Here is a 26,610-nt window from a genome sequence, read left to right as displayed (position 1 = left end):
AGGGGGGGCCGGCCGCACCGGGCGCAACATCTGGGGTTAGGGCAAATCCACAGGTTAGGGGGCGCAACTCCACGGGTTAGGGGGCGCAAATTACTTGCCTTGCCCCGGGTGCTGACAACCCACGCTACGCCACTGATCTGCACGGTACGTTTAAAGGTGCTTTAAATGGTCATGTATTCCCCCTAAGAATTATGGAAACTGTAGTTTGTGCTGCGATCCATTACTCCCTCCAAAAGCTACCATTCGCCTATGAGGGGAATAGGGGGTCTGCTTACATTGCTCAGCACCCTTAACAAACGACAGTTCCCCAAGGTTCTTTGGCGGAAGCCGTGCTTTTTAACATGGTATAAAAGTACTTTAAAATTAAGTTGTAGATATGACCCAGTTTTCTTCATCAGTCAGCCAGCATCCTATGGTTACTGTCCTCAGCCCTTATTGGATGGTTTTCCAGGGTTTTCCATTTCCTCTGCAGGCTGTTCTACCTTTTAGAAACTTAAATCTTTGGTTCCAGGCCCCCCAAATCTGATGCTACCTCCCTCTTTGCCTACAGTGGTACCTCAGGTTACAGGCGCTTCAGGTTACAGACACTTGCTAACCCAGAAATAGTACAGTAGTACCTTGGGTTAAGAACTTAATTCGTTCTGGAGGTCCGTTCTTAATCTGAAACTGGTCTTAACCTAAGATACCACTTTAGCTAATGGGGCCTCCTGCTGCCGCCGCATAATTTCTGTTCTCATCCTGAAGCAAAGTTCTTAACCCAAGGTACTATTTCTGGGTTAGTGGAGTCTGTAACCTGAAGCATATGTAACCTGAAGCGTATGTAACCCGAGGTACCACTGTACCTCAGGTTAAGAACTTTGCTTCAGGATGAGAACAGAAATTGCACAGCAGCATCAACGGGAGGTCCCATTAGCTAAAGTGGTATCTTAGGTTAAGACCAGTTTCAGGTTAAGAACAGACCTCCAGAATGAATTAAGTTCTTAACCTGAGGTACCACTGTATATGTGTTGTGCCATTTGGACTTCAGAAGCAACAGTACTTGGAGAACTGAGGTTGCGATCAGACTGGAGCCCTGCAACAAAATGGTGTGTGGCCATAGACAGCCTTCAGAGATCTCCTTTTTCAATCATGTGGCAGCCTAGAATAAATGATAGGCAGCTGCCATCTGGCAAGAGAGCAAGTGAACAGGCAGGATGGGGTCTGGACAGTGGTGGCAAAAGAGAGAGGGAATGGGTGTGTGCGTCCTTCTCGATAGTCATTTCGCAGTCTCTTTATTTCATTTCCCCTCCAACTTGGATTTCTGTAACCCCTTCTGCTTTTCTCTCTCTCTGGTTTAATTATATATTTTATCAAGCATTTAGAAAAATACAACATGAACAAATCCAGTCAAACAATAAATAAGAACAACGAAGTACACAGTAGAAGTAGAATAATGGCAAAATAAAGTCACATCTCACAGAGCAACTGTGTTACAGTTTTTCCTCTCAACTATCAGTCCACATTCCACGAGTCTTTAATGGGCTTTTGGGCAGATCCCCTCCCTTTCTTTAGTTGTTTTTTTTAAAAAGCAACAATAATAGTAATAATAATGAAGTTTTGGTTTTACAAACAAGTTTGCCAATACTCCCTTCTAGTGTGTGGCTGTTTTGAATATCTAGGCTACGGCACTTAGAGAATAGAATGGGAATTAGGATACACAGTGATTTCACATCCCATCCTGCAACAATGGTTTTCAAGCTCATTTACAAATTTACAATTAAAAGAATAAAACAAAACATACATGCATATTCAAGGGATTAATGCAGATTTTATAATGGCAACAACAATGGCCTGCTTCACACATAATGATGTATCATGACTTAGTGTTATGTATGAACCTTGCCCAGTAGCTTAACTGCTGTTTGTTTTTACCGCCAACAAACCATGATTTGAAGCAATGGTTTGTTGCTGCCTTAACTCACGGTTTGTTAAACAAGCCATGGCTTAGTGTTATATGTGAACCAGGCTGTTGGGAACACAGACGAGACAGAGCAAGCTTCCCCTCCACTTTTTCTGTCACATCCCCATTCTCAAGGAATGTGCTACACCGGCCTCCCAGAGTCCTCTTGCTCAGACTGTTCTATGTGTGGACTGTAGATTTCAATTCATATCCATTTCCCATTTAGCCATATTACATTTTTTATTGAAAGGTTTGGTGGACCTGTGAAAAAATCAAAAGCTTCTGGAACACAGTATATGACGAGCTTAAAAAAATGTTTAAGTATAACTTTATAAAAAATACAGAAGCTTTTCTACTAGGGATAATGGACACAGCTATAGCAAGAGATCAGAAAATATTCCTCTATGCCACAGGAGCGGCAAGGATCCTAATTGCTAAAAACTGGAAAAAATGAAACTGTGCCAACAAAAAAGGAATGGCAAGACAAACTGTTAGCGTATATTGAGCTGGCTAGATTAACAGAGGCAATTAGAGATCACACTAGACAAGAGTTTCAAAAAGCATGGGGAAAATGCAGAGAATACTTCACAAAAGTGCCCTGAAATTACATACCTGGACTTGTTTCGATTAATGTCTGCAGGAGACTTTGTGGATATTTAAATTATAATTAGAAAAATCTTAATAATTCTTCATAAAGGAAACAGTTTATAAGAAGTAAATAGGGAGGCCAGATACAGGATAAAGGAAGTCTTTTATTTGGTTGTTTGTATTGTTGTATGTTATGCTCACTGTATGTTATGTTCACATTTAATGAGGGTGGATTGTGTATTGGGGGGTGGGGGGTTTATGTTATGTTGTAAATAAAATTCCAATAAAAGCTATTTTTAAGAAAAAGAAAAGAAAGGCCTGTGTGTCTTCAGTATGATGCCCTATGCCAGCCTTTTCAAGTCTTGCTTATTGGAAGGCATCCAGGATGCTGAGAGTTTCTGTTGAGCATGTGAAGTCCATTATTTGTTACAATCCAAGTTTGCTTTAAGTTGGAGACATGATTTATTTATATTTCATTTCATTTCTATACTACCCTATACTCGAAGGTCTCAGGTTAAAGGCTTCCAGGAACACTGTTGTCCTGCTGAGAGGTGTTGATAGCATTGGTTGTTTCTTGGAAACTCAGGAGTTTCAAAGCTGCTCCTGACAGGATTAATTCAGACTGCTAGGAATAATGCTTCTCAGCTTCTGCTCTAATGTACTGAGTCAACACAGATTGGTCAAAGGTTGCTTGGTCGACACATGGTGTCTACATTTATTGCTCAAGACTCTCCACTAATCACTGCTCTCTTGAGTCAATTGTTTGCTGCAGGCTCACTTTGGTAATTTTAATATGTAACCTGAAAGATGTGATTTTGCTATATCATGGGACCTTATATCTCAGTAAGAAATGGCTGGTTGTTGTTGTCATCACTTCTTTGAGGAAAAGCCTCTGAACGAAGTAACCAAGTTCATTATCTGAAGTTTCTGTGTAAATCCGGATTTAGGGGCAGACAAGTCAAGTGACCACTTGAGATATCAGGCTCAGGGCTTTACCCAATTAACTAGATAGGCGAGCCAACCCCAAGTCTGGTGACGATGGCTTGAAGATTGAGCAATGTTTCCTGAAAATGAGGACCTTGTTGAGCTCATAGCAAAATGGAGCTGAGGTGGGGCCTCTGAAGACCTAAGTATCAATTGACACGTCGCCTTCTGTCTTGAAACCCCCCAAGTGGTGAGTGTACAGACAACCCGAGCGGCCAAACAGATGGACAAGAGGCCTTCTTTTGGAACCTCAGCTGCTTTTCGGTTCCTCTAACCAAATGAATCGAGATTAGTCTGGAACACATCTGAGCTAATTATAGGCTGGGGTGGCTGATTCTTACGCACCTGGTCCACTGTTTATCTTAACTTGTTTTGTTAAAGGGCTTAAAAATACCTAACCGCAAACCACTTGTGACCATGTCTCTGTCTTCCGGGAACAGCGGAGTGCAGCTACCAAAGGATCTAAATAAATGGTTTCTGATCCTTAAACATGATGTTGGGCGATCTTCACCCAGTATGAATGGTCTTTATTCCAATAGAGCTGATGAAGCTGGTTTCTCGGTTAGGGTAGGGTTACCAGACCTCCCTGTTTCCCGGGGACAGTTCCTGGATTTGTGAATAAGACCCTGGACAAATTCCATCCCTGGAATGTCCCCAGATTTCATCTAATGTCCCCTGGAAATGCAGCAGCGGCAGTCTCAGCAGCCTGGAGCAGTTGGCTCTGGCTAGCTTCAGGAGCTGCTTGGAAGTCCCCATATGAGGGTGGTTCAGGGACTCTCAGATGCCACTTCTGGGCTGCCTCCACTTTCCCTGACCCCAGGAACTAAGCTGTGAAGGGAGGCTTCACGCTGCTTATCAGAGCTTGCGTGCAAGCAGGAGGGGGCAGGGATCTCTCAGTTAGGCAACGGGAAGCCTCCCTTACCAGCTGAGGGATCCCTGCCCCCTCCTGCTTGCACACAAGTAGGAATGGGATTGGGGCTGCTCCGATGGGAAGGGAGGCATTGCGCTGCCTGAGAGATCCCTGCCCCTTCCTGCTTGCACGCAAGTAGGAGTTGGGATGGGGCTGCTCCGAAAGGCAGTGTGAAGCCTCGCTTCCCAGCTGAGAGATCCCCGCCCCCTCCTGCTTCCACGCAAGTAGGAATGGGATTGGGGCTGCTCTGATGGGGAAAGAGGTATTGTGCTGCCCGAGCCTCATCGCCACCGCTCTCAGCCCTCCTCCACCTTCCATGCCTGATCCACTGTGCACTGCTTCCCCACCACCACCACCAAAAAACCAAAAACTTGGGCTGCCCGGACTCATGGAGAGAAGAGATAGAAGTCTCAGAGGAAAGGAAAACATGGCGGTTGAGGTCAAGGTGGCGGCCGCCCTTCTGCCACCGCCATTGCTGCAGCATCAACATCCCGAACGTGTAGTATGTATGTATGTATGTATGTATGTATGTATTTAAAGCGTCCTGAAGTCATTGAAAAAATCTGGTAACCTTAGGTTAGGGTTGCATGTAACAACTCCCTTCTGTATCTTTAATTCAGATGTGGCCCTCCAGATGTAGCTGACCTGCAGCTCGTGTCAATCCTGGCCATTGGCCATGCTTGTTGGGGCTGATGAGGCTCATAGTTCAACATCAACTGGAGGACCAAAGACTCCCTGCAGAGTAGTTTAGCTCTGAATCCCTCTTCCCAAGGAAGTCTGGGAACTGTAGCTCTGTGAGGGAGAAAGAGTCTCCTAACAATACTTGGCACCTTTAGCAAACAACAGTTCCGTGGACTCTTTGACAGAAGCTATGACAGTTTAAAGTGCCATGGTACTGCTTTAAATGTATAGGGCCTATATTTCCTTCTCTTGCACTTCAATAGACTAGGACATTTTTCAGTTACAGCCCTAATTCTATCTGGGTGAACTTAGAGAAGAAGTTCCGTTTTGCTCCTCATCTGCTAGTCTTGTAGGAAGCAATGGAACTATGTGTACCATTTGTTCCCTTCAGGATCACTCAGATGTTAAACAAGGGAACAGCACAGCCATAAAAGGCATCTTCTTGCTAAGCAGTGACAAAACAGGACAGGTATCAGAATGGAGGTACTGACTGGTCAACAGAGAGAGGAGGAGGAGGAGGAGGAGGAGCATATGACAGAGCTGGCAGAGAAAAGATAAATTACTCCAGTTGTTAACAAAGCTTTTCAAAGCAATAAAAACAAAAGTTCACATATTAGTCATATTATTTCCCCACAACAAGTGGACTGCCTCACCTTAAAATTTAAATGTCAACTGAAGGCATCATGGTTCGCTAGTCAGAGGGGCCATCGCTTCCCTGAAGCACAATTTCCCTCAACCAGTGGAGAGTGGAGATAAACAAGATTCTGGCACAGCCTCCTTGGCCCACCCAAGGGTGTCCATGTTAGCATTCTGTAAACTACCTTGAATTTCCAAAAGAGCAAGTTCTGTTTACTGACGCTCACTCATATGCCAACTTGTTTCCGCAGCCAAGCTGAGGAAATGTAGCATGACCAAGAAAGTCAGCCACTTCTTGTGTTCTTATGTGGTAAACCATCCTGTGATCCTCGGATGAAGGACAGTATAGAACAGACATCCCCAAACTTGGACCTCCAGATGTTTTGGGACTACAACTCCCATCATCCCCAGCTAGCAGGACCAGTGGTCCGGGATGCTGGGAATTGTAGTCTCAAAACATATGGAGGGCCGAGGTTGAGGAAGCCTGTAATATGAGCAAAATATGGGTCAAGACAAAGTATGGATGAGCCCTTGCTGTACCTGTTGGTTTCACCTCTTATATTTTCCTGTGCAGCTGGTGTAGCCTTTTTGACAACAGCTACCCAAAATTGGAGGGACGCGGGTGGCGCTGTGGGTAAAAGCCTCAGCGCCTAGGGCTTGCTGATCGAAAGGTCGGCGGTTCGAATCCCCGCAGCGGGGTGCGCTCCTGTTGTTCGGTCCCAGCGCCTGCCAACCTAGCAGTTCGAAAGCACCCCCGGGTGCAAGTAGATAAATAGGGACCGCTTACTAGCGGGAAGGTAAACGGCGTTTCTGTGTGTGGCTCTGGCTCGCCAGATGCAGCTTGTCACGCTGGCCACATGACCTGGAAGTGTCTGCGGACAGCGCTGGCTCCTGGCCTATAGAGTGAGATGAGCGCACAACCCTAGAGTCTGTCAAGACTGGCCCGTACGGGCAGGGGTACCTAAACCCAAAATTAGTTGTATGACACATCCTTCAGTATGATACCCCCTGTTCATGTGGAGCTACACTCCATCTATTTGCTTGTTGTGATGGGCTATTAGCTTCTGAACTCACTTCAGCCTTGACTCATTCAAGGGTTAATTCTGAGACCCAACTGAATTGAAATGGGGCACCTGGTGGGTCACTATGAAAACAGGATGCTGAACTAGATGGATCTTTGGCCTGATCCAGCCGATCTCTTCTTATGTCCTTACAAAGGAAAGTGAGCAACATACCAAGAAGAGGAGCTCTTGAGACTCTTGTCTCTTAGGGTGGTTCTATAGGTTTGGTTGTTGCTTAAGATCTTGCCACCCAAGTTGGCAGGAGGGCTCTTGAGATAGGGGCAGCAATCTTTGTCAACGTTTGGATGCTAGCCACCATTTTGAATCAAGATGGTTGACGAAAAAGTCACTTTGACATGACTTTGTCCAATTTTTGGCATAGGCTCTGTCACCTCTTGATATATCATTGCCACACTGGGTTCCTGAGGTGGGGGTAGCAGACTACATTGCCATTTCAATGCCAGGTGCCATTCTGAATCAATACGCCAGGCCAAAACATCAATTTGGTTGTAACTTTGCCCCCCCTTTTTTTACACAGGTTAGCCCACCTCTTGAGATATCCTTGCCATGAAGGTTCCTGAGGTCAGGATCTACATCAACGTGTGGGTGCAATTTTGAATCTGGATGGTGGACCAAAATGTGACTTTTGTATTACTGCATCCATAGAATCATAGAATTATAGAGTTGGAAGTTACCCTGAGGGTAACTTTTGGGCATAGGTTTGGCATCCTCTTGAGATATTGTCGACAAACTTGGCATGACGTTCCCACCACAGGGGCAATGGTCTTTGTCGATATTTGGATGCTGGGCACCATTGTGATTCAAGATGGTAGACTGAAATACGATTTTGGCATGACTTAGCCCTTTTTTTTTGCATAGGTTTAGCTACCATTAAATATATCATTGCAAAACTCACCATGAGGCTTACCAAGGTCAGGGCAGTGGACTCTGTCACTGTTTGGATGCTGGGCACTGTTTTGAATCAAGATGGAGGACTGAAACATCAATGTGGCATGACTTCACCCATGTTTTGGCATAGATTCTGCCTCTTGAGAGTGTTCCCAAACTCAGCTGTTGGCCCCGAGGAAAGAAGGCCTTCTCTGTGGCAGCTCCTATGTTGTGGCATTATAGGTTTGAGCAAGGGCTGAAGACACAAACTTCTTTATCCTGGCATTTGGCCCACCCTATTCCTGTGACTGTAATGTGTGTGTGCTTTTAATTCTGAGTTTTAAATTGTTGTAACCTGCCATGGGACCTGCTGGTCGAAGGCAGGCAATAAATTCAAACAATAACAGCAACAATAATAACCACTCAATAAACAAGTCATTTTCCAGGTAGTTCCTACAAACTTTCTGAGACATGCCTGAATAACCCAGGACTTCACCTGCCTAGGACATCCTTGTAGTGACTCCTCCCAAGGTTCTCCCACCTACAATGTAAGGAGAGGTGCTGAACTGACATTATAAAACAGGTCTCCAGCATTTTTTAATGCATTTATTTTTGCGACTGAGTTAGAACAATTTCTTGACAGGCTGAGACATAACTGAGGCTGGAGTCAGTTTTCTAGCATCCCTGCCGACACCAGGATATTGTGTTTTTTCTACAAGTCGCACCCTGCAACGTATTGAGACAGGTCCTGACCTTGGCAATGTAATCGCCATGCCACCCTGGAGGGGAAAATGAACAGATATGAAAAATGAACTGTGCGTGCATTTTATCAGCTCCAAACACAGCTAGGTTGTCCATTTTCTCCATTTGGATTGAAGCTGGCTGGGGGTGAGGGGAGAATGCATCAAAACACAGTTATATCACAACTGGATCGACATAGTTTGTGGCTACGGTTGTGTGCACACTGTTTCACAAACCAGTGGTGGGAATACTTTGGATACAGAGAAAACATGAGTGTGCACAATGCTTTTGTTTTATCACTTGACTTGTTTCCCTATGCGAAACTTTCTTAACTAAAATAGATGTGTTAAAGAACATATATTAATTGATATCATCTAACACAGGGGTTGTCAACCTGCTCCCTACTGCCCACTAGTGGGTGTTTCAGGAGTCTAGGTGGGCGGTAGTGGGTTCTACGGCACAAGCTGAATCCTCCTTCCATCGAGCACTGGTGGGTGGTAAGGAAATTTTACCATCAAGAAAGATGCATTAGTGGGCGGTAGGTATAAAAAGGTTGACTACCCCTGATCTAACAGATTGCCATGGGCCCCCCTTGAAAAACTGAAATGCAGCACATTTCATAGGCATGGCAACTTAGACTGTGTGCACATTAGTGGCTTGAAACAGAGTGATGTCGTTCCCTTGCTGTCTCCCAACTCACATTTTTACATTGCTGTACAGACCTGGGTGTACAGCGGGTGGCGCTGTGGGTAAAAGCCTCAGCGCCTAGGGCTTGCCGATCGAAAGGTCGGTGGTTCAAATCCCTGCGGCGGGGTGCGCTCCCGTTGCTCGGTCCCAGCGCCTGCCAACCTAGCAGTTCGAAAGCACCTCCGGGTGCAAGTAGATAAATAGGGACCGCTTACTAGCGGGAAGGTAAATGGCGTTTCCGTGTGCGGCTCTGGCTCGCCAGAGCAGCCATGTCACGCTGGCCACGTGACCCGGAAGTGTCTCCGGACAGCGCTGGCCCCCGGCCTCTTGAGTGAGATGGGCGCACAACCCCAGAGTCTGTCAAGACTGGCCCGTACGGGCAGGGGTACCTTTACCTTTACCTTTACAGACCTGGGGGTGGGGGGGCAGGTTGGGGATGTCTTCATCCAAGGCTTGTTACCTGATTTGTTTCCCTGTACATTCAACCCCCCCCCCCAAGACTTCTGTTCAACTTCTATTCTGTTCATCTGCACATTTGCAATGACTGTCTCAAGTGGACACACCTCAACTCAACCGTCGCTTCCATTTTCAAATCAAACAGGAGTATTTCTAACATAATTGTGGCACCCTCATATTCCCCAGCTCAGAGGGAACTGGTGCTTCTGCAGTGATTGTGGTGTTTAGGGTGTCCCTCCACCTCTCACAAGGGAAGACCCTTCTCCCAACAGTTCACGGGCTTCTTACCAGGCACCCAGTCCGTTGGGTGAATTGTCAACGACAACCTTAGCACAAGCCACGTCTACGGCGATGTTGTCCGTCAGCAGTTCTGCAAGGAAAGCAGATGCAATAGGAGCATGAAGCAGGGGTGGGGGGGGGGCAGCCTACCCCAGATGTCATCCCAGAGTGGGGGTGACAAAATCCCCCCTGGGCGGACTGTGCGATTGTCCCACCCCCTTGGCGGATCGCTCTGCCCCCGGGTGCACGACATGTGCACCATTCCAGGCGCCCGAGCGGCCAGCTCCACCGCTGGCATGAAGGGGCCCTGTTGGGATGTTATAGGCCTGGTGCAGTTTTGAAGGGACAAAAGAGATGTAAAAAGGGCCGGACAATATCGCCTGACTCTCCCATAGTTGCAACCTTTTCTCCCCTCCCACCTGGCATGCAGCTTGAAATAGCCTTTTGTATCCAGAGGGTAAAAAATGGGGAACAGTCCCTATACACTTACTAATTCCAAGTCAAATAAATGTACCTTCTATGATCTGACTACACAATTTAATGTCCAAACAGACTACATGTGGAACTTGAAATCTCCTGGCTAGGAGGGCTGCATTTCAGGTAGGAAACGGGCTTTCCCAGCCAGCAGATACATCAACATATGAATAAGCTGGTCAACCTAGACCACTGAACCACAGCTATCTGACTTTTTCTCTTTGGGAGTGCAAATGCCACACCTGCAAAGAGCTGAAGCAGAATGTTCCAGGGTGAGGAAGGACAACTGATCCTTTCTGTCTCCCAGAAGCAATTGATGTGCTGTGCATCACAATTTAGATTGGGGTGGGGAACCTGTGGCCCTCCAGATGTCATTTTGGTTCTAACTTCCATCAGCCCCGGCCAGCAAGACCAATGGTCTGGGATAGTGGAAATTGTAGACTATCAACATCTGGTGGGCCAAAGGTTCTCCATCTCTGAAAGAGACAAATCTCCCTCCAGGAGAAGCCGATTCTCACCAGAGCATTGAATTCCGCATATGTTGGAACTTGGCTCGCTGGGACTCTGGCACCAGTAACGGCTGTTGATCTGGAAGATGCCATAGTCAGCACTGCCGTCAGAGTCGTAGTGTATGGCCTGGGTATTGTAGCTGCTCTCATGACATGCTGTGCAGACCCCTGAGACAGAAGGCATGATACGGTCAGAACTAAGTGCGCAGATTCTGAGGAGGATGCCCCATTCTTCACACCCACACGTGTTTCGAAATCCTGCCTTATCCAACTGTCCAGTGAGTCCGAGCTGCGGACTTTGGTGGCAAAGGGGTGGAAGGAACAAGAACCCCCGACAATAACAGACTGGCATTATAAGCTACAAGAATTTGCTGAAATGGTGCAGTTAACAAATACCCTGAGAGGCAATTCAAAACAAAAATTTACGGAAAAGTGGGATAGATATAAAACATGTTCAAAAATACAGTAAAGGTTCGCTATCTATGCTAGCATTTGATTGACATTGGAGTGAGATTGAGTTGAGAAATACATTGAGAGCACATATTGATATAGGAATGTATTAGATAATATGTAAAGAAACATACAATAATAAGAGTACATTCATTTGTAAAAAAGGAATATACAACGGGAAAGACAGGAAGTCTAGTGTGTTGGTATGTATATGATTTGGGGGGGATGTTTTTCCCCTTCCTCTTTGTTCTTTCTTTCTTTTTTTGTTTCATTTTCTTTCTAGGCATATAAAATTTTTATATAATTTTTGTATACATGTTGGAAATTATATTATAGTATGTCCTGTAATGTAATATGACAACATTTACCGATGTAATATAAGAATGTTAACAAATAAATAAAATGCAAATTCAAAAATAAAAATAAAAAATCCAGCTGTCCAGTGAGTTCCTGACTTCATCACATCCACCTCTACGCTGCACCCTTCCACTTATGTGGATGCACAAACCACATTCTTCACCCTGATTCATTCATTCACACACATCATTTACACCCTATTCCTGCAGCCCTATAAGGTAAAAAGGTAAAGGACCCCAGTCAAAGGTGACTGTAGGGTGTGGCGCTCATCTTGCTTTCAGGCTGAGGGAGCCGGCATTTGTCTGTAGACAGCTTCCTGGGTCATGTGGCCAGGATGACTAAACCGCTTCTGCCCAACGGGACACCATGACAGAAACCAGAGTGCACGGAAACCACATTTACCTTCTCGCTGGAGCAGTACCTATTTATCTACTTGCACTGGTGTGCTTTCGAACTGCTAGATTGGCAGAAGCTGGGACAGAGCAACGGGAGCTCACCCCATCGTGGAGATTTGAACCCCCAAACTTCCGATTGGCAAGCCCAAAGGGCTCTTGGTTTAGACCACAGAGCCACCTGCGTCCTATAGCAGCCCTATAGCAGGATGCAGCATGGCATGTTCCAAATTAGCTATAGAAATGCGGAGGGAGGACACCTTCCTCTCATAATTACAGCTACACACCTAGACAGTCAGACCCAGAAGATTAAGCACTCTCCCCAGATGTAGTGCACAGCCACCTGCCGCCGCTGCCCCCTGCTGCCCCCCACTCAGATAAATTCTATCTTTTCATAATGCTTGCCTAGCCAATACCCAGATGTCCCCCAATGGACTTACAGTTGGCCAGGCTATAGCCAGCATAACCATCTAAGCCCAACTGCTGGAGCCTCTGAGCCAGCTCACAGCGGCCATAGATCATGCCTTCTCCTGTGGTGAGGAGACCAGCAAGGAAGGGCAGCAGCCAAAGAGCCTTCATCGTTGTAGTGCAGGAGGTCAAGGTAGATGGTGAGGGTGTCACGCCTGCTTTTATATGGGCTCTTGGGCACTCCTCTGGAAAGCAGCCAAGGTCTGCATGATGTTGCCAGACCCTTGAGGACGTTCACCCTGACCTTGCTTAGCTAATCTGCATGTGTGTGTCAACAAGAAGAAGGGGAAATGACTCTTTGGGTCCCACTCTCTGTGGTGGAGGGCTGAGAGCTGTAGCTCCAGGATCCAAGTTGTATTACTAGATTTGAATTAATTCATTAAAAAAGAAGTATTGCCATGCTATATTTGATAAATTCACAATCTAACCAATTTAATTCCTGTATTAGAATTTTTACTTTAATGTACAAATAGGGTAATTTATGAGAACTTTCTATGGTTGGTATTCAGCTAAGTTTTCCTCAGTGTAGACTCGCTGAAATTAATGGACCTAACGGGCTGTATTCAAGGAATTTTTTGCACTAGTGCAGAAGTGTAGAAACTTTTTGGCTCCATGGGACAGAGCCTGATCAGGATCAGCCTGGCAAGGGAAAGGCAGGTGGATGGGGAAGTCTGACCTGCTGGGAGCCTGAGAGCCCCGTTCCTGCCTCTCTCCACCTGGCTCAGGGCGGGGCCTGACAGGCTTCGTAAGAACTGCTGCTGCTGCTGCCACCCAGCAAGGACTGGGGTATTTGGGGGGTAATTTTGTTTGGAGTTTTTGTTGTTATTGATATTCATTTTTTGTATCTTTATTTTTATGTGGAAATTGTTCAGTTTGGTTATGTGGTTTTTGATGTGTTTTGTTTATTTTTATGACTACTTTGCTATGTTTGTAATTATGTAAATCTTTTCATATCGTAAGCTGCCTTGAGTATTAACTGTGGGAAAAAAGGTAAAGGGACCCCTGACCATTAGGTCCAGTCATGGCCAACTCTGGGGTTGCGGCGCTCATCTCGCTTTATTGGCTGGGGGAGCCAGCGTACAGCTTCCGGGTCATGTGGCCAGCATGACTAAGCCGCTTCTGGCGAACCACAGCAACGCACGGAAATGCCGTTTACCTTCCCTCTGGAGTGGTATCTATTTATCTACTTGCACTTTGACGTGCTTTGGAACTGCTAGGTTGTCAGGAGCAGGGACCGAGCAATGGCAGCTCACCCCATTGTGGGGATTCGAACTGCTGACCTTCTGATCGGCAAGCCCTAGGCTCTGTGGTTTAACTCACAGCGCCACCCGCGTCCCCTAACTGTGGAAAGGTGGCATACAAATAAAATGATGATGATGATGATGATGATGATGATGATGATGATGATGGGGCACCCCTTCAACCACATGATGCCTTCTTTCACTATAGCAATTGGCTTTGCCTCTGCTCTTGGCAATTTCCATGGTCTAGTTGAAAGGACTTTCCTATGGCTGTCGCTTGACTTTCACCACCTTATCTTATCTTACCACCTCCTGAACCCAGAACAAACAGTGGGAGTGATGCCCTCTGATTTGTTCCCTGCTTATTGTTTTTGTCCAGTGGAAAAACTGGCACCTAGTTGTTTGCAAAGGCAGTCAACTGGCACAGCCTGTTCCTTCACCGCTGGGAAGGGTGCCGAGTATTTTCATGTCTGTGTATTCTTGCATATTAGTTCTTCAAAAACAGGTCTTGGTGGCCCAATATTTTGTGGCACAACCCTGCTAAGGGTTCCCAGCCCATGAGGTAAAGGGAGCCCTGGCTGAGAAAGCATCCAGGTGAGTTGAGCAGATGTGGGAGTTGGGCAGCAGGGCCAGGAGCTCAGGACAACCCGCCCTGCTTCTCCTTTCCTTGACCCAAGCTTTCAATAAAGTAACGTGAAGCACAAAAACAAGTATGTGGGAAGAAAGCCAGAAGGGGAGTTTGGGCTTCCCAGTGTTTTGAACTGTCCGTCACAAGTATACCTATCTCTGTTGGACAGGAGTCTTGGGTGTGTCTGAGGTGCAATGAGCTCCTGGGTCTCTAGGGACAAATCTTTTCTCTTGAGGCCAAGGTGGCAGATTTGGAAAAGTGAAGAAAGGCAGAGCAGTTGATGGATGACACTTTCAGGGATGCTATAGCTGTGTCCCACTCCCAGAATGGTAGCTCCGCTGCTGTCAGGGAGAACGGAGGTCTTAGGGAAGGAGAGTACCACTCTGAGGAAGAGGGAAGCAGTTCCTCCGAAGGGACCCGTTGCTTAGGGGATGAACAGCTATCCTCTTGATCCTCTTGTGCTGTCATGGTCCAGTTCACGGGCAATCGAAGTCCCGGCAGGGGACGTCAGGACCGGGGGCAAGATGGTTGGGTGGGAGCAGGAACGGGGGTCCAGAAGCCAGGAGTCAGGAAGCCAAGAGTCTGAGGGTCAGAGAGCTGGGAGTCAAGAAGCCAAGGGTCCGAGGGTCTGGAAGCAAGGAGTCACGAAGTCAGGGATCTGAGGATCAAGAAGCGAGGATCAAGAAGTCTGCTTCACAGACTCTTTGAGTATATCTGCCTGGCTGGAATATGCCCTGGCACTCTGACGATGCCTTTTGCTTGCCTGGATAGAAGCTGGGAAATGGGGTGTGGAGCACAGGTAGAAAACAGCGTATTGCACAAAAGCAAAATGTACATTTGTTGTTCCGTCCACTTTTGCCTCTGGCCCCACCCACCACTGGCATGTTGCCCATAAAGGAAACGTGGCCCTTGGACTGAAAAAGATTCCCCAACCCTGAGAGAGACCATTTGTTTGACCCAGCTGTGCTCTTCTCACATTCCTAACCAAAGCAGGGAGCTGGACCGAAGGTTCCTGCTGAAATACAGCAGACCGAAGGATCTGTTCTTTTGAACATGCAAGGGAAAGAAGACCCTGGTCTATTTATAGACCAAGTCTGACCAATCCAGAGGCTCCATCCTGTGCCCCAAACCTGTGCACATGCAGCCCTCAGTAGCTAATGGGGCTAAGTTGCAGCTATAGGTGAATGTAGTTCTTGGACTCCCCTTTTTTTGGATTACGATAAACTCCCCTTTTTTGGGTTGTGATAAGATCAGCTCCATATTTAAGGAGTTGCCAAAGGGAGGAGGGGAGAGGGACTCTTTAATCCATCAAATCGATGCAAGAGAGCAACCAAATAAAGGAAAATAGTGGGTTCTTTGTCAGTCCTTCACACAAAACCCAAGCCAAGAAAGAATACCCTTCAGAGCTGATGTACAGAATGGACTCTCTTATCTGCATATAGCTTAGCTTATCCTGACTCAGCTGTGGAGCCTATTGGACAATCACCCAGAAGATCCCATGACTCCTACTCCCACCGCTCACAACGGACGCAATATTGAAGAATGGTGGGGATGGGTGCACCCATTTCTCAGCAGCGTAGCTCTGCTGGCAGTGGGAAGCAGAAGCAGGTCATGTTCTAGAAGCCCAGTTGCTGTGACGTCACAGGAAACCTGTTGGATTCCAGAACCACCTGCCCCTTGGGAAGTCTGCCTCCAATTGCAGAGGGACCCAAGTGATACTCTCACTCACGCAGGGCTTGTTCAGTAAGTGGCTTTCTGGAAGGGTGGGAGAAGTGCCAGGCTGGGTGTGGAGTCATGATGTGTAGGCCTCAGCCACAGCTTTGGGATGGACATGTGTTCTCATGGGATAAACAGAGTGGAACTGGTGTATGAGGCTTGATTCTTGAGTTCTAGCTGGTCTACAAGAGAAGTGGGGACTCGTGTTTTCATCTGCATGTCTCTGATGGGCTGGAATGTGTATTTGTGGAGGGCTTCTCTTTCAAATCTGCTACAAACTCTTAGTCTAGGGTTACCAGACATCCCCGTTTCCCGGGGACAGTCCCCAGATTTACAGATCAGTCCCCATACAAAATCCATTGAAGCTGAAATGTGTCCCCGGATTCATTGAAAAAAATCTGGCAACCTTATCTTAGTCAGCTGAGGAACACTTACTATGTGTAGAGGGGGAGCAGACAATCTTCACTTTAGGAATACTCTTGAAAGATAGCCATCTGGGCATAGTTGCAGGACTGGAGAATATTGGACTGCTGTGCCAGAGAGTTTTCTTCATTGATCTTACATTTGTATCCAGCTTTTCTTTCAACATGGAACCCAAGCTTCCCCGATGGTTCCCCATCCAGACAGTGACCAAACACAGACCTACTTAGCTTAGCCGGGTGCCAAGTCTTATCATGTGCGTTAAGACCACATACCCTGGGACCAACATTTTGTTGCCTTTCACAAAGTTAGTCAACACTACGGCCAAGACAGGGAGTGTGGCTAAGACAAAGCCTACAAGCTCACTCTTCTGGGATGATCCTACAGATGATGCTGGACTACAGCTCCCATTGTTCTCGATGCTGGCTGGAGCTGATGGGAGTTGGAGTCCAGTTGTATCTGGAGGACCACAGTTCCCCATGTAAAGAGGAAGGATCAGATATAAACATAATCATACATGTAGTCTTCGACATCCCAAAAGTTTTAAACATTCATTTCCAGAAGTCTGAGCTGATGAATTGTTTTGTCTGAGGACTCAGGTATTGCACGGTCTGAATGAGGTCTGGTGATGTGCATGGAAGTGTTCACACACCAGGAATAAGTGGTGAGCTTTCTCCCCACTCCTCAAATGTAAGGACAAATCACAGTGGCCTAGTCGCTTGCTAACTGAACCCTTTCACCACAAGGGGCCTCATGGTGGTTTTCTCTTTCTCCATAGGCTGCCTTGGAGTCCCATGCCCCACCTGTCGTTCCCCGGGGATCATGTCCTTCCCAACACTTTTTTTAGGGAAGAAGCTGCTTTTGCTGCTGCCTCTCCTCATGTGCTTTACATCCAGAGTTGGGGGAAAGATCTTCAGACGCTGTGAACTGGCCCACTTATTGAAGGTGTCTGGCTTGGAAGGTTACCGTGGATACAGTCTAGCTGACTGTGAGTGCTTCTCTCCATCTCTTCCCTCCGTCCCTCTCACCTGAACCGAGGTCAGCCCTCATGTATGGGGAGCAGGATCTCCTGGGCCTCCTGTTCAGGACCTGGGTATTGGGGTGGGGCGGTTGTAATAATCAGGGCTGCATATTCTACAGCAGAGCTTTCCAAACTTTCCCTGTTGGTGGCACACTTTTTAGACATGCATCATTTTGTGACACAGTAATTCAGTGGGACGCGGGTGGTGCTGTGGGTTAAACCACAGAGCCTAGGACTTGCCAATCAGAAGGTCGACGGTTCGAATCCCCACGACGGGGTGAGCGCCCGTTGTTCGGTCCCTGCTCCTGACAACCTAGCAGTTCCAAAGCACGTCAAAGTGCAAGTAGATAAATAGGTACTGCTCCGGCGGGAAGGTAAACTGTGTTTCCGTGCATTGCTCTGGTTCGCCAGAAGCGGCTTAGTCATGCTGGCCACATGACCCGGAAGCTGTATGCCGGCTCCCTCAGCCAATAAAGTGAGATGAGTGCTGCAACCCTAGAGTCGGCCACGAATGGACCTAATGGTCAGGGGTCCCTTTACCTTTACTAATTCAGTTTTACTAGCAAACCAGAAGTTAAACTGACCCCTTTCCAGTCCCAGGAGGATCACAGGGACTGTTCATGCAACAGACCTACACACTGCAGCCGACACACTAATGTGTTACGACACACAGTTTGGAAAGTTTTTTCTTACAAGCATGTGCAAGGGCAGTAAAAAAAAAAGTGTCACATGAAATTTAGTGGTGAGAATGTGCGAGCTTTAATCCCCTAAAGAAAACGGCATATTTCTAGCCCTCATGACTGTGAAAAGAAAGACTTGGAAATGTACGTTTAGTTATTTATTATTTATATATTATGACAATCTATCTACTGCTTAATTGCAGTCATCCGTTCCTAAGCAGTGTACGGCAAACTGAAGACAGTGAAAATGAACATTGGTTCAAATTATAAAATCAGAATTCAGTTAAAATGACTGCTGGCATAGCAATTTTCAACAGGCTCTGGGAGTTCAAAAGGGAGGGAGCCTGTCTGACCTCATCTGGAAAGCGGTTCCATAAAATTGGGCCCGAAATGCCGAATGGACTCTGCCTGGGAAATTTAAGCTGTGCATCTTAGCCGGGGTGGGGTGGGGGGTGGGGAGACCGCTACCAGTGTCTCCCCTGGAAACCGCAGGGCTTGGGCAGGATATAAAGATTCAAGCGGTTTCTGAGGTATCCTGGGCCCATGTTGTTAAGCGTCTTGTAAATTGAGACGAACACCTTGAGCCTGGCCCAGGTGTGGGCAGCCAGTGCAAGCTTTTGAGCACTCAGGTTATGTGCTGGTGTTGCTCTGTTCCCGTCAACAGTCTAGCTGCAGCCTCTTGCACCAGCGGCAGCCTGCAGGCCAGGCCCAAGTGTAGCCTTGCATGGAGCACATTGCAATAATTGAGCCACCTTGCTGCATGAATCACTATGAAGCATGTGTGTCCTGCCTAGCTCCTTGTCCTTCCTGCATGACTGACAGACGCAAATAAATTATGCAAAACAAGGACCTATATGTAAATATGCTTAATTTGCATAATTTATACAGGTGGCCCAAACCCCAGCATTTCCTGGAGCAGAATTTGTGTTAATCTTGGCGCAGAATTCCTGGATCCTTCTCCCTCTCCACCTTATAGGGGTCTGCTTGGCCTTCTATGAGAGCCACTTTGACACGGCAATTGTGGACCACGAAGCTGATGGCAGCACCAGCAATGGCATCTTCCAGATCAACAGCCACCTTTGGTGTGAAGATTACAAACACTTCCAGCCGAACTTCTGCAAAATGCATTGCAGCGGTGAGCTCTGAAGTGGGTTGGCTTCAGTTCTACATCCTGGCATTAGAGGGCGCTGCGCTGCAGCCTAAAGGGACCAGGTTGCAGCAGAGTTCCCTGCAGGGACTGCAGCATCTGCTGCCACCTTTGCTTGTGAAGTCCACTCAGTGGAGCCCTGCATTTCTGCGTGAGCCACTGATCTTGGACACACACCTTCTGATTGGAAGAGGGCAAGCACAGGGACCTAGGGAGAGAGACAGTGGCAGCTTCCTCCAAGGTGCTGCAATTGAAAGGTCCATGCCCAGACAATGTGGCAACAAGGCAGAATTACCTGTGCCCCAAGCCTGCTTCATCAGAAGCTGGCCAAGCCAGACCCAGGTATAATGCAGAGAAGCAACAGGCAAACATCCACGCAGGTGGGAGACTTTGATTCCCTGCCGTCCTCTTAGAGAAGGAATGGGGAACCCATGGACCTTTGGGTGTTGTTGGAATACAACTCCCATCAGCCTCAGCTAGCCTGACCAATGGCCAGGGATGTTGGGAGTTGTAGCCTAGCAAATTATGGAGGGCTGTCCATCTCATGGCATGTTTATGTCTCTTGGCAGACATTTTGGGGGTTTCTGTACCAGGGGGATGTGCTGGTCTGCAGAGATATTCTCTTTCCAATAGGAAGGCACAAGACGCAGGCTAAGGAGCTGGTTGGAGAGAGGCTCCGGAGGGAAGTTGTAACTCATGGGTCACCTCTGCAGGCTTCTTCTCTGCAGAAGGTCACCTCTGCCAGAAGTAGGAGTCTAGGGTGTTGCCTCAGCCCCTCATGCCTGCTTTTCCTCTGTCCCCACAGATCTGCTGACCAGTGACATCAAGGATGACATTGTCTGTGCCATGAGGATAGCACAAGGACCAAGAGGCCTAGGAGCATGGTAAGGGGATCTCTCGGGGGTAGTGGGGTAGAATCTGGTGACCACCACTAGGTCCTGCACTTCTGCTGCATGCTAAGCAAAACAGGGGAATTTGTTAGCAAGGCACCGTGGTGATATCCAGCCTTACTGCTAGTCTCCATCCTCTGGACAACCAGCCATCAGAAGGATCTTGTCTCTTAAGATGGATGGTAAACCAGTGTTGAAAAAATCCAAAGAAATCAAGCAACAGAAATTATTATTACAGTGGTACCTCAGGGTACATAAACTTCAGGTTACATACGCTTCAGGTTACAGACTCCGCTAACCCAGAAATAGTGCTTCAGGTTAAGAACTTTGCTTCAGGTTAAGAACTTCAGGGTGAGAAGAGAAATTGTGCTCCGGCGGTGTGGCGGCAGCAGGAGGCCCCATTAGCTAAAGTGGTGCTTCAGGTTAAGAACAGTTTCAGGTTAAGAACAGACCTCCGGAACGAATTAAGTACTTAACCCGAGGTACCACTGTAAAGTACAGTCATACCTCGGGTTGAATGTGCTTCAGGTTGATGCTTTCAAGATGTGCTCCACGGCAACCCGGAAGTAATGGAGTGCGTTACTTCTGGGCTTCGCTGCTTGCGCATGCGCAGACACTTAAAATGACGGCGCGCGCATGCGCGGAAGCAGCAAAACGCGACCCGCACACACACAGACACCCATCGCATCTTACGTTCTATTCAGGATGCGAATATATACAGTGGTACCTCGGGTTACATACGCTTCAGGTTACATACACTTCATGTTACAGACTCCACTAACCCAGAAATAGTACCTTGGGTTAAGAACTTTGCTTTAGGATGAGAACAGAAATCGTGCTCCGGCAGCATGGCAGCAGCAGGAGGCCCCATTAGCTAAAGTGGTGCTTCAGGTTAAGAACAGTTTCAGGTTAAGAACAGACCTCCAGAACGAATTAAATTCTTAATCTGAGGTACCACTGTAGTGTATAGTGCAGAATTGCAATGATCTGTTTTAATATAATACATAGCACTTAGAAACCACAAACACATACAAGGATCTGATGCACAGTATAATTTTAAAAGTAAAAATGAACAATTGCCTTGCAAAGCCACAAAATCCCCAAGTAAAAATCTCTCATTAAGTCTGGTGCACTTTTAAATAACAGAGAGATTTCAAAGTCCATAAAATTCAGATCTCAATGTTAGCTGATCGGGAGTCACTGGGCCTGTTCTTACAAAATCTTGTTTATGGTAACCTCAGCAGACCAGATTTGTTCATTGACTGAACAAATGCAATAACAGCCCCACAGTTCAGGGGTAAGGAAGCTGTGGCCCTACAGATGTTGTAGGGCTGACGCTCATCACCCAGTGAACTTCATGGCTGAGTAGAGATTTGGACCCTGGTCTCCCACATCCTAGTATGGCACCCTGACTATTACACACGCTAGCTGCCCACAGTGGTGGACTCCAACCCCTATCAGACCCCTGCCAGCTACCCCAGTCTAAGGAGTTTATCACTGGCTCATAGGAGATAGAAGCTGCCATACTGAGTCAGATCATTGGCATGTTTCTCTCAATTGTGCCTAGACTGACTGGCAGTGACTGTCCAAGGTTTCAGGTGGTCTCTTCCAGCCCTACCTGGAGATGCTCCTGGGGTCTGAACCCAGGACCTTCTGCAAAGCAAACCAGATGCTCTACCATGGAGCTACGGCCCTTAGAAGAATCATATTGTAAGCCTGACATTATAGATCCCTTGACCATTCAGATTCCAGTGGACCATGATGTCTCTGCAGCTGTGCAGAAGCTAGTTGTCTGGTTATGGTGGCCCTGGTGGCCCTTGCCAGTCTGGTGCCGTCCAGATGTATTGGATTACAGTTCCCATGAGCCCCATCTGGGACAAGCATACGACGCAGGGGCTGATGGCAGTTGTAGTCCAAATCATCCAGTTGGTGAAGATGGAGTTATGCTCAGGGCTCGGAAAGTTCATTTTAAAAAGGACTTTGTTCCAGTTCACCCCTCCAGAAAGCAACTAATTCTGTTTCAGTTCAGTTCACAGCTCAGTTCACAATTCATTCTCGTGGTTCTCAGCATTCCCCCCCCCCCAGTCTTCAGAATTTTAAATTGCTAAAGTATAAAATCTGCTTAAGGACCCCTGACCATTAGGTCCAGTCGTGTCCTACTCTGGGGTTGTGGCACTCATCTCGCTTTATCGGCTGAGGGAGCCGGCATACAGCTTCCGGGTCATGTGGCCAGCATAACTAAGCCGCTTCTGGTGAACCAGAGCAGCGCATGGAAATGCCGTTTACCTTCCCGCCGGAGTGGTACCTATTTATCTACTTGCACTTTGACATGCTTTCGAGCTGTTAGGTTGGCAGGAGCAGGGACCGAGCAAGAGGAGCTCACCCCGTCGCGGGGATTCAAACCGCCAACCTTCTGATCGGCAAGTCCTTGGCTCTGTGGTTTAACCCACAGCGCCACCTGCGCCCCACTTAAGAAGACTAAGAAACATTTTTTCAAAACCCCACCATCCCCAGTATAATGTGAACACTTGTTTCATTTCTTCTTTCCAACAATCATGAGCTTTAATCTTAAACTGCAGCATACCCTCCAACATTTCTCCGATGAAAATAGGGACGTCTCATTCGATAAGGATAATTTTACTATTTATACCCCACACATCTTACTTGGGTTGCCTCAGCCACTCTGAGCAGATTCCAACATATATAAAAACATAAGAAAACATTAAACATTAACAAAAAAACCCTTCCCTATGCAGGATTACATTTAGATGGCTTGGGGGTTGGATAACTCCATACCCTCCAACATTTCTCCAATGAAAATAGGGACATCCTAAGGAAAAGTAGGGTATTTCAGGATCATATCAGAAACGGGGCAGCTTCTCTAAATCAGGGGTGTCCCTGGAAAATAGGGACACTTGTAGGGTCTGCTGCAGCATCACTTTTCAGATAGTTTAAAATGGTAAATGCAATGGCCACAATCAAACACAGATCGAATTGAATTAAAAATTGTCCTCATTTCCACCATTTAGCTCACCTGGAAATTATAGGAACTACTCTCAGGTGTGATCCAGAGGTTTTTGAATTTATTCAGTGCATCAGTTAATTTGAATGAGTTTCTTCCAAGCACAGGTTATACTCTTCCTGTCTGTTTCTTTGGGACTTGTACAGCAGAAGCTATCCTGTAAATTTACATCCCATATTTATTGAGTTTATCAATGAATTTCTCTTTAATGAGATTCCCTTTCTTTCTCTCACTTAGGATGGGTTGGAGGGAAAATTGCGAAGGCCTTGATTTGTCTGCCTGGTTGAAAGGATGTATTCTGTGAGAGAATAACAAGGAGGACAGAAAGGCGGCTGTGGAAGGTCTGGGTGCCGGATGTGTGGCTTGCGCCCTGGGACTACTGCCTTCCTGGAGCTAAATTTTAAAGCTCTCAGCTGGGCCCTGCAGCGGGGAGAGTGATTGTAACTTGGACAATGAGAACCAAATCTTGTGCTATAAAAATATTTCTTCAGACTCTGTGATTTGAGGTTCCATGTATTGCAGCTCCTGTGAGGGGACGTGTTGGGATCTATGATGCCTCAGTTTTCAAACTGTATTCCAAGAGGTCCCTCAGGACGTTATCGGGGCTTCCTCAGTTTAAAGGTCAGTAGTGGCAAACAAGATTCCTGCACGGACAAGTTGGTTGTTCATTTTGTTAATTGAATTTGTATGCCACTCTATACCCATAGAACTCAGGGTGGTTCTCAACATAAAATTACAATATAAAAAATACAAAATATACAATAAAAATAAGAAAGGAGACAAATAAGCCCCCTTCCACAGAACATTTGAAAGCCTAAAAACGTTTTATGAAGGGGCCAAACAAACCTCCTGGGGAGAGAAGAAGAAGAAGAAGAGTTTGGATTTGATATCCCGCCTTTCACTCCCTTTAAGGAGTCTCAAAGCGGCTGACATTCTCCTTTCCCTTCCTCCCCCACAACAAACACTCTGTGAGGTGAGTGGGGCTGAGAGACTTCAAAGAAGTGTGACTGGCCCAAGGTCACCCAGCAGCTGCATGTGGAGGAGCGGAGACGCGAACCCGGTTCCCCAGATTACGAGGCTACCGCTCTTAACCACTACACCACACTGGCATTCCACAAATGGGGAGCCACTGCAGAAAAGGCCCCTAGTATACCCCCAGTTTAAAAAAGGAACATAGGAGAATTCTTACATTCTATTCTTACATTTATTTTTATTTATTCTTACATTTATTTTTATTATTACATACATGTTCTTCTCCCTCTCCATTTTTTCCTTGCAACAACCCTGTGAGGTAAGTTCTGCTAAGAGATGGGCTGTGTACACACCATACATTTTAAGCACATCCTCCCCTCCTCACAAAAAAATAATAATAAATAATGGGAACTGTAATTTCCGTTTCACACAGCTAGAATTCTCAGAACCCTTAAACTACACCTCCCAGGATTCTTGTGTGTGTTTATGCTGCCAGAGTGACTGGAACAAGGGCTTCATGTCTGAGTGGAGATTTGAATCCTGGCCTCTTGTGTCCTAGACTGAGACTCTGCCCACTACACCACAACCCTGCCTTCTTCAGTGCTTTGCATCGCAAAAAAGTGGTGGGCAGTTGTCCTTGGGGAAGTATCTATCCAACACAACCACTTAACCCATTGAGGAATCCCTGATAAGCTTCCAAGGAAGGCCCCAGGCTTCTCCATAATGAAGTCTTAGAACCACTGAGCGAGATGCATGCATCAGTTTCACAGGCATATGGACACTGTTAATTGGGGGTGGGGTTTGGATAATTCCCATGATTTGGGTTGTTTCCCCCCCTTTTTTTATTTATAAAAGGGGCAAATAAGAGAAAACATTACAGAGGCATATACCATCATACAGTGTTGAGAAAATAAGAATCTGGGGTCATTTAATAATGTGCTCGTAGCTGAATTGGAAAGGACGCAAGAGTCATCTAGTGCAACCCCCTGCTGTGAAAGGTACCAGCTGCTTGGGAATGAGCTCATGTCCTACTTGTGGATGCTGGGCCTTTGGCCATATTTAGCAGCTAGACCTTAACATAATGTAACCTTTGCATCGCCTAACAATCAAACAATCGCCTAACGTACCTTACAGGGTTGTTGAGGAAATAATGAAGAGAACCATGTACAGCACCTCCTAGAGTTTCTCAGAAGACAAAGCTGGTATAGGGCAGAGTAGGGAAAATGTCATTACTGCAGAAATAAGCTTTTATAAGGCTTTTGGGGTTCTGAGCCTATTAGGTAAAGGTACCCCTGCCCATGTGAAGAAACAGCGCCACCCGTCCCTGGTTCTGAGCCTATTACACAAACAATATTGCCCATGCTGGCTAACTCCACACCCCTCCAGCTTTATTTTGATGTCTTTGCCCTCTGCACCTCTGCCAATATGAATGTTGTTTCTTGACCAATTACTTCCCATTTTCAGGAGCCAGTGCAGGGATGCACACATTGAGACTCCATCATTAGATAACACAGTATTAAATCCCACAATTGCCTCAATAATTAAAATCCCCAATAAGTAAATAGTGAAAATCCATATTTGCCTTGTAAGATGTAAAATGTGGTAAACACCAGCCCCAATGTGAATAACACTTTATATAGCCTCACTGTTTTTCATTACAAGATTGAGAAAATATGTCACTGGCTGGTGGTGGTTAATGTATGTATGTTTGTTAAGTTATTGGAAAGATCTAAGTTTTATACAAGATAACTGGATTTGCAGGTAGAGGTATCTCAACCTTTCCTCACAAGGGCCTCAAGGTGACCAAAATTGGCAATTTTACAGTTAAATCTTGAAATAAGTTGGGAAAGTTAGAGTGAATGGATGAAGGTCACCTATTTAATTTCATGGTTGGAGGGGGATTTGAACTCTTAGCTACACAATACTTGCATGTGTTTTCCCAAAGGCATATGGGGCAGCAGATCCCTTGAAAGTGATAAAAGGCCCAGCAATACAATTGCAAGAGCTATGCATGGGGTCTGAAGACACTGCAACTCAGGATGCAAGGGAGAAATGCTAGGAAGGCATGCTTGGCAAATTCACAGAGTGATGAACTCCCACCCGAAAACCAATGTCCCCACTGTGGAAGGACAGTGTTTATTGAAGACAATATTTCCACCCAAAAACCAATGTCCCCACTGTGGAAGGACAGTGTTTATTGAAGACAATATTTGAAAGAGTCAAGGCTAGCATATTAGTTATGGTGAAAGGTGGAGTGTATAGAACACCCAAGGGAGGAAAAGCTGTAGAAGTATGGGAGTGTGGAAACGAATTAAACCAAATAATTATGCAAACATCTAGTTTATGTGCAGAATGCAACTGAGGTTTTACGGT

At 46.4% G+C, this 26,610-nt stretch overlaps 2 protein-coding genes across 2 annotated transcripts; one reads left to right on the top strand and one right to left on the bottom strand.

Moving 5' to 3' along the window:
* Positions 1-8,318: 8,318 nt before the first annotated feature.
* Positions 8,319-12,611, bottom strand: LOC114588106 (lysozyme C, milk isozyme-like). The gene is made up of 4 exons (XM_028713036.2): positions 12,473-12,611; positions 10,843-11,001; positions 9,860-9,941; positions 8,319-8,466 (listed from the first exon to the last, which is right to left on the bottom strand). Exons 1-4 carry the CDS (start codon positions 12,609-12,611, stop codon positions 8,400-8,402), a joined length of 447 nt encoding a protein of 148 aa, XP_028568869.1. The 3' UTR covers positions 8,319-8,399.
* A 3,441-nt stretch (positions 12,612-16,052) lies between these two features.
* Positions 16,053-23,601, top strand: LOC114588118 (sperm acrosome membrane-associated protein 3-like). Its single transcript, XM_028713053.2, has 5 exons — positions 16,053-16,112; positions 17,284-17,493; positions 19,183-19,341; positions 20,159-20,237; positions 23,503-23,601. The coding sequence occupies exons 2-5, from the start codon at positions 17,328-17,330 to the stop codon at positions 23,567-23,569; spliced, it is 471 nt and encodes a 156-aa protein (XP_028568886.1). The 5' UTR covers positions 16,053-16,112; positions 17,284-17,327; the 3' UTR covers positions 23,570-23,601.
* The last annotated feature ends 3,009 nt before the right edge of the window (positions 23,602-26,610 follow it).

The sequence above is a fragment of the Podarcis muralis genome, chromosome 17 (assembly GCF_964188315.1).
Source record: "Podarcis muralis chromosome 17, rPodMur119.hap1.1, whole genome shotgun sequence".
NCBI classification, from domain to species: domain Eukaryota; kingdom Metazoa; phylum Chordata; class Lepidosauria; order Squamata; family Lacertidae; genus Podarcis; species Podarcis muralis.
This window is presented reverse-complemented; position numbering and strand designations above follow the sequence as displayed.

Coding starts and splice junctions, on each gene's coding strand:
- LOC114588106 (XM_028713036.2), bottom strand. CDS start 12,611: ATGAAGGCTCTTTGGCTGCTGCCCTTCCTTGCTGGTCTCCTCACCACA. Junction 9,942..10,842: donor ATGCGGAATTCAATGCTCTG/GTGAGAATCGGC, acceptor CTTTCCTTGCAG/AACTGCTGACGGACAACATC. Junction 8,467..9,859: donor CCCAACGGACTGGGTGCCTG/GTAAGAAGCCCG, acceptor TTTCCCCTCCAG/GGTGGCATGGCGATTACATT.
- LOC114588118 (XM_028713053.2), top strand. CDS start 17,328: ATGTCCTTCCCAACACTTTTTTTAGGGAAGAAGCTGCTTTTGCTGCTG. Junction 19,342..20,158: donor CTGCAAAATGCATTGCAGCG/GTGAGCTCTGAA, acceptor CTGTCCCCACAG/ATCTGCTGACCAGTGACATC. Junction 20,238..23,502: donor CCAAGAGGCCTAGGAGCATG/GTAAGGGGATCT, acceptor TCTCTCACTTAG/GATGGGTTGGAGGGAAAATT.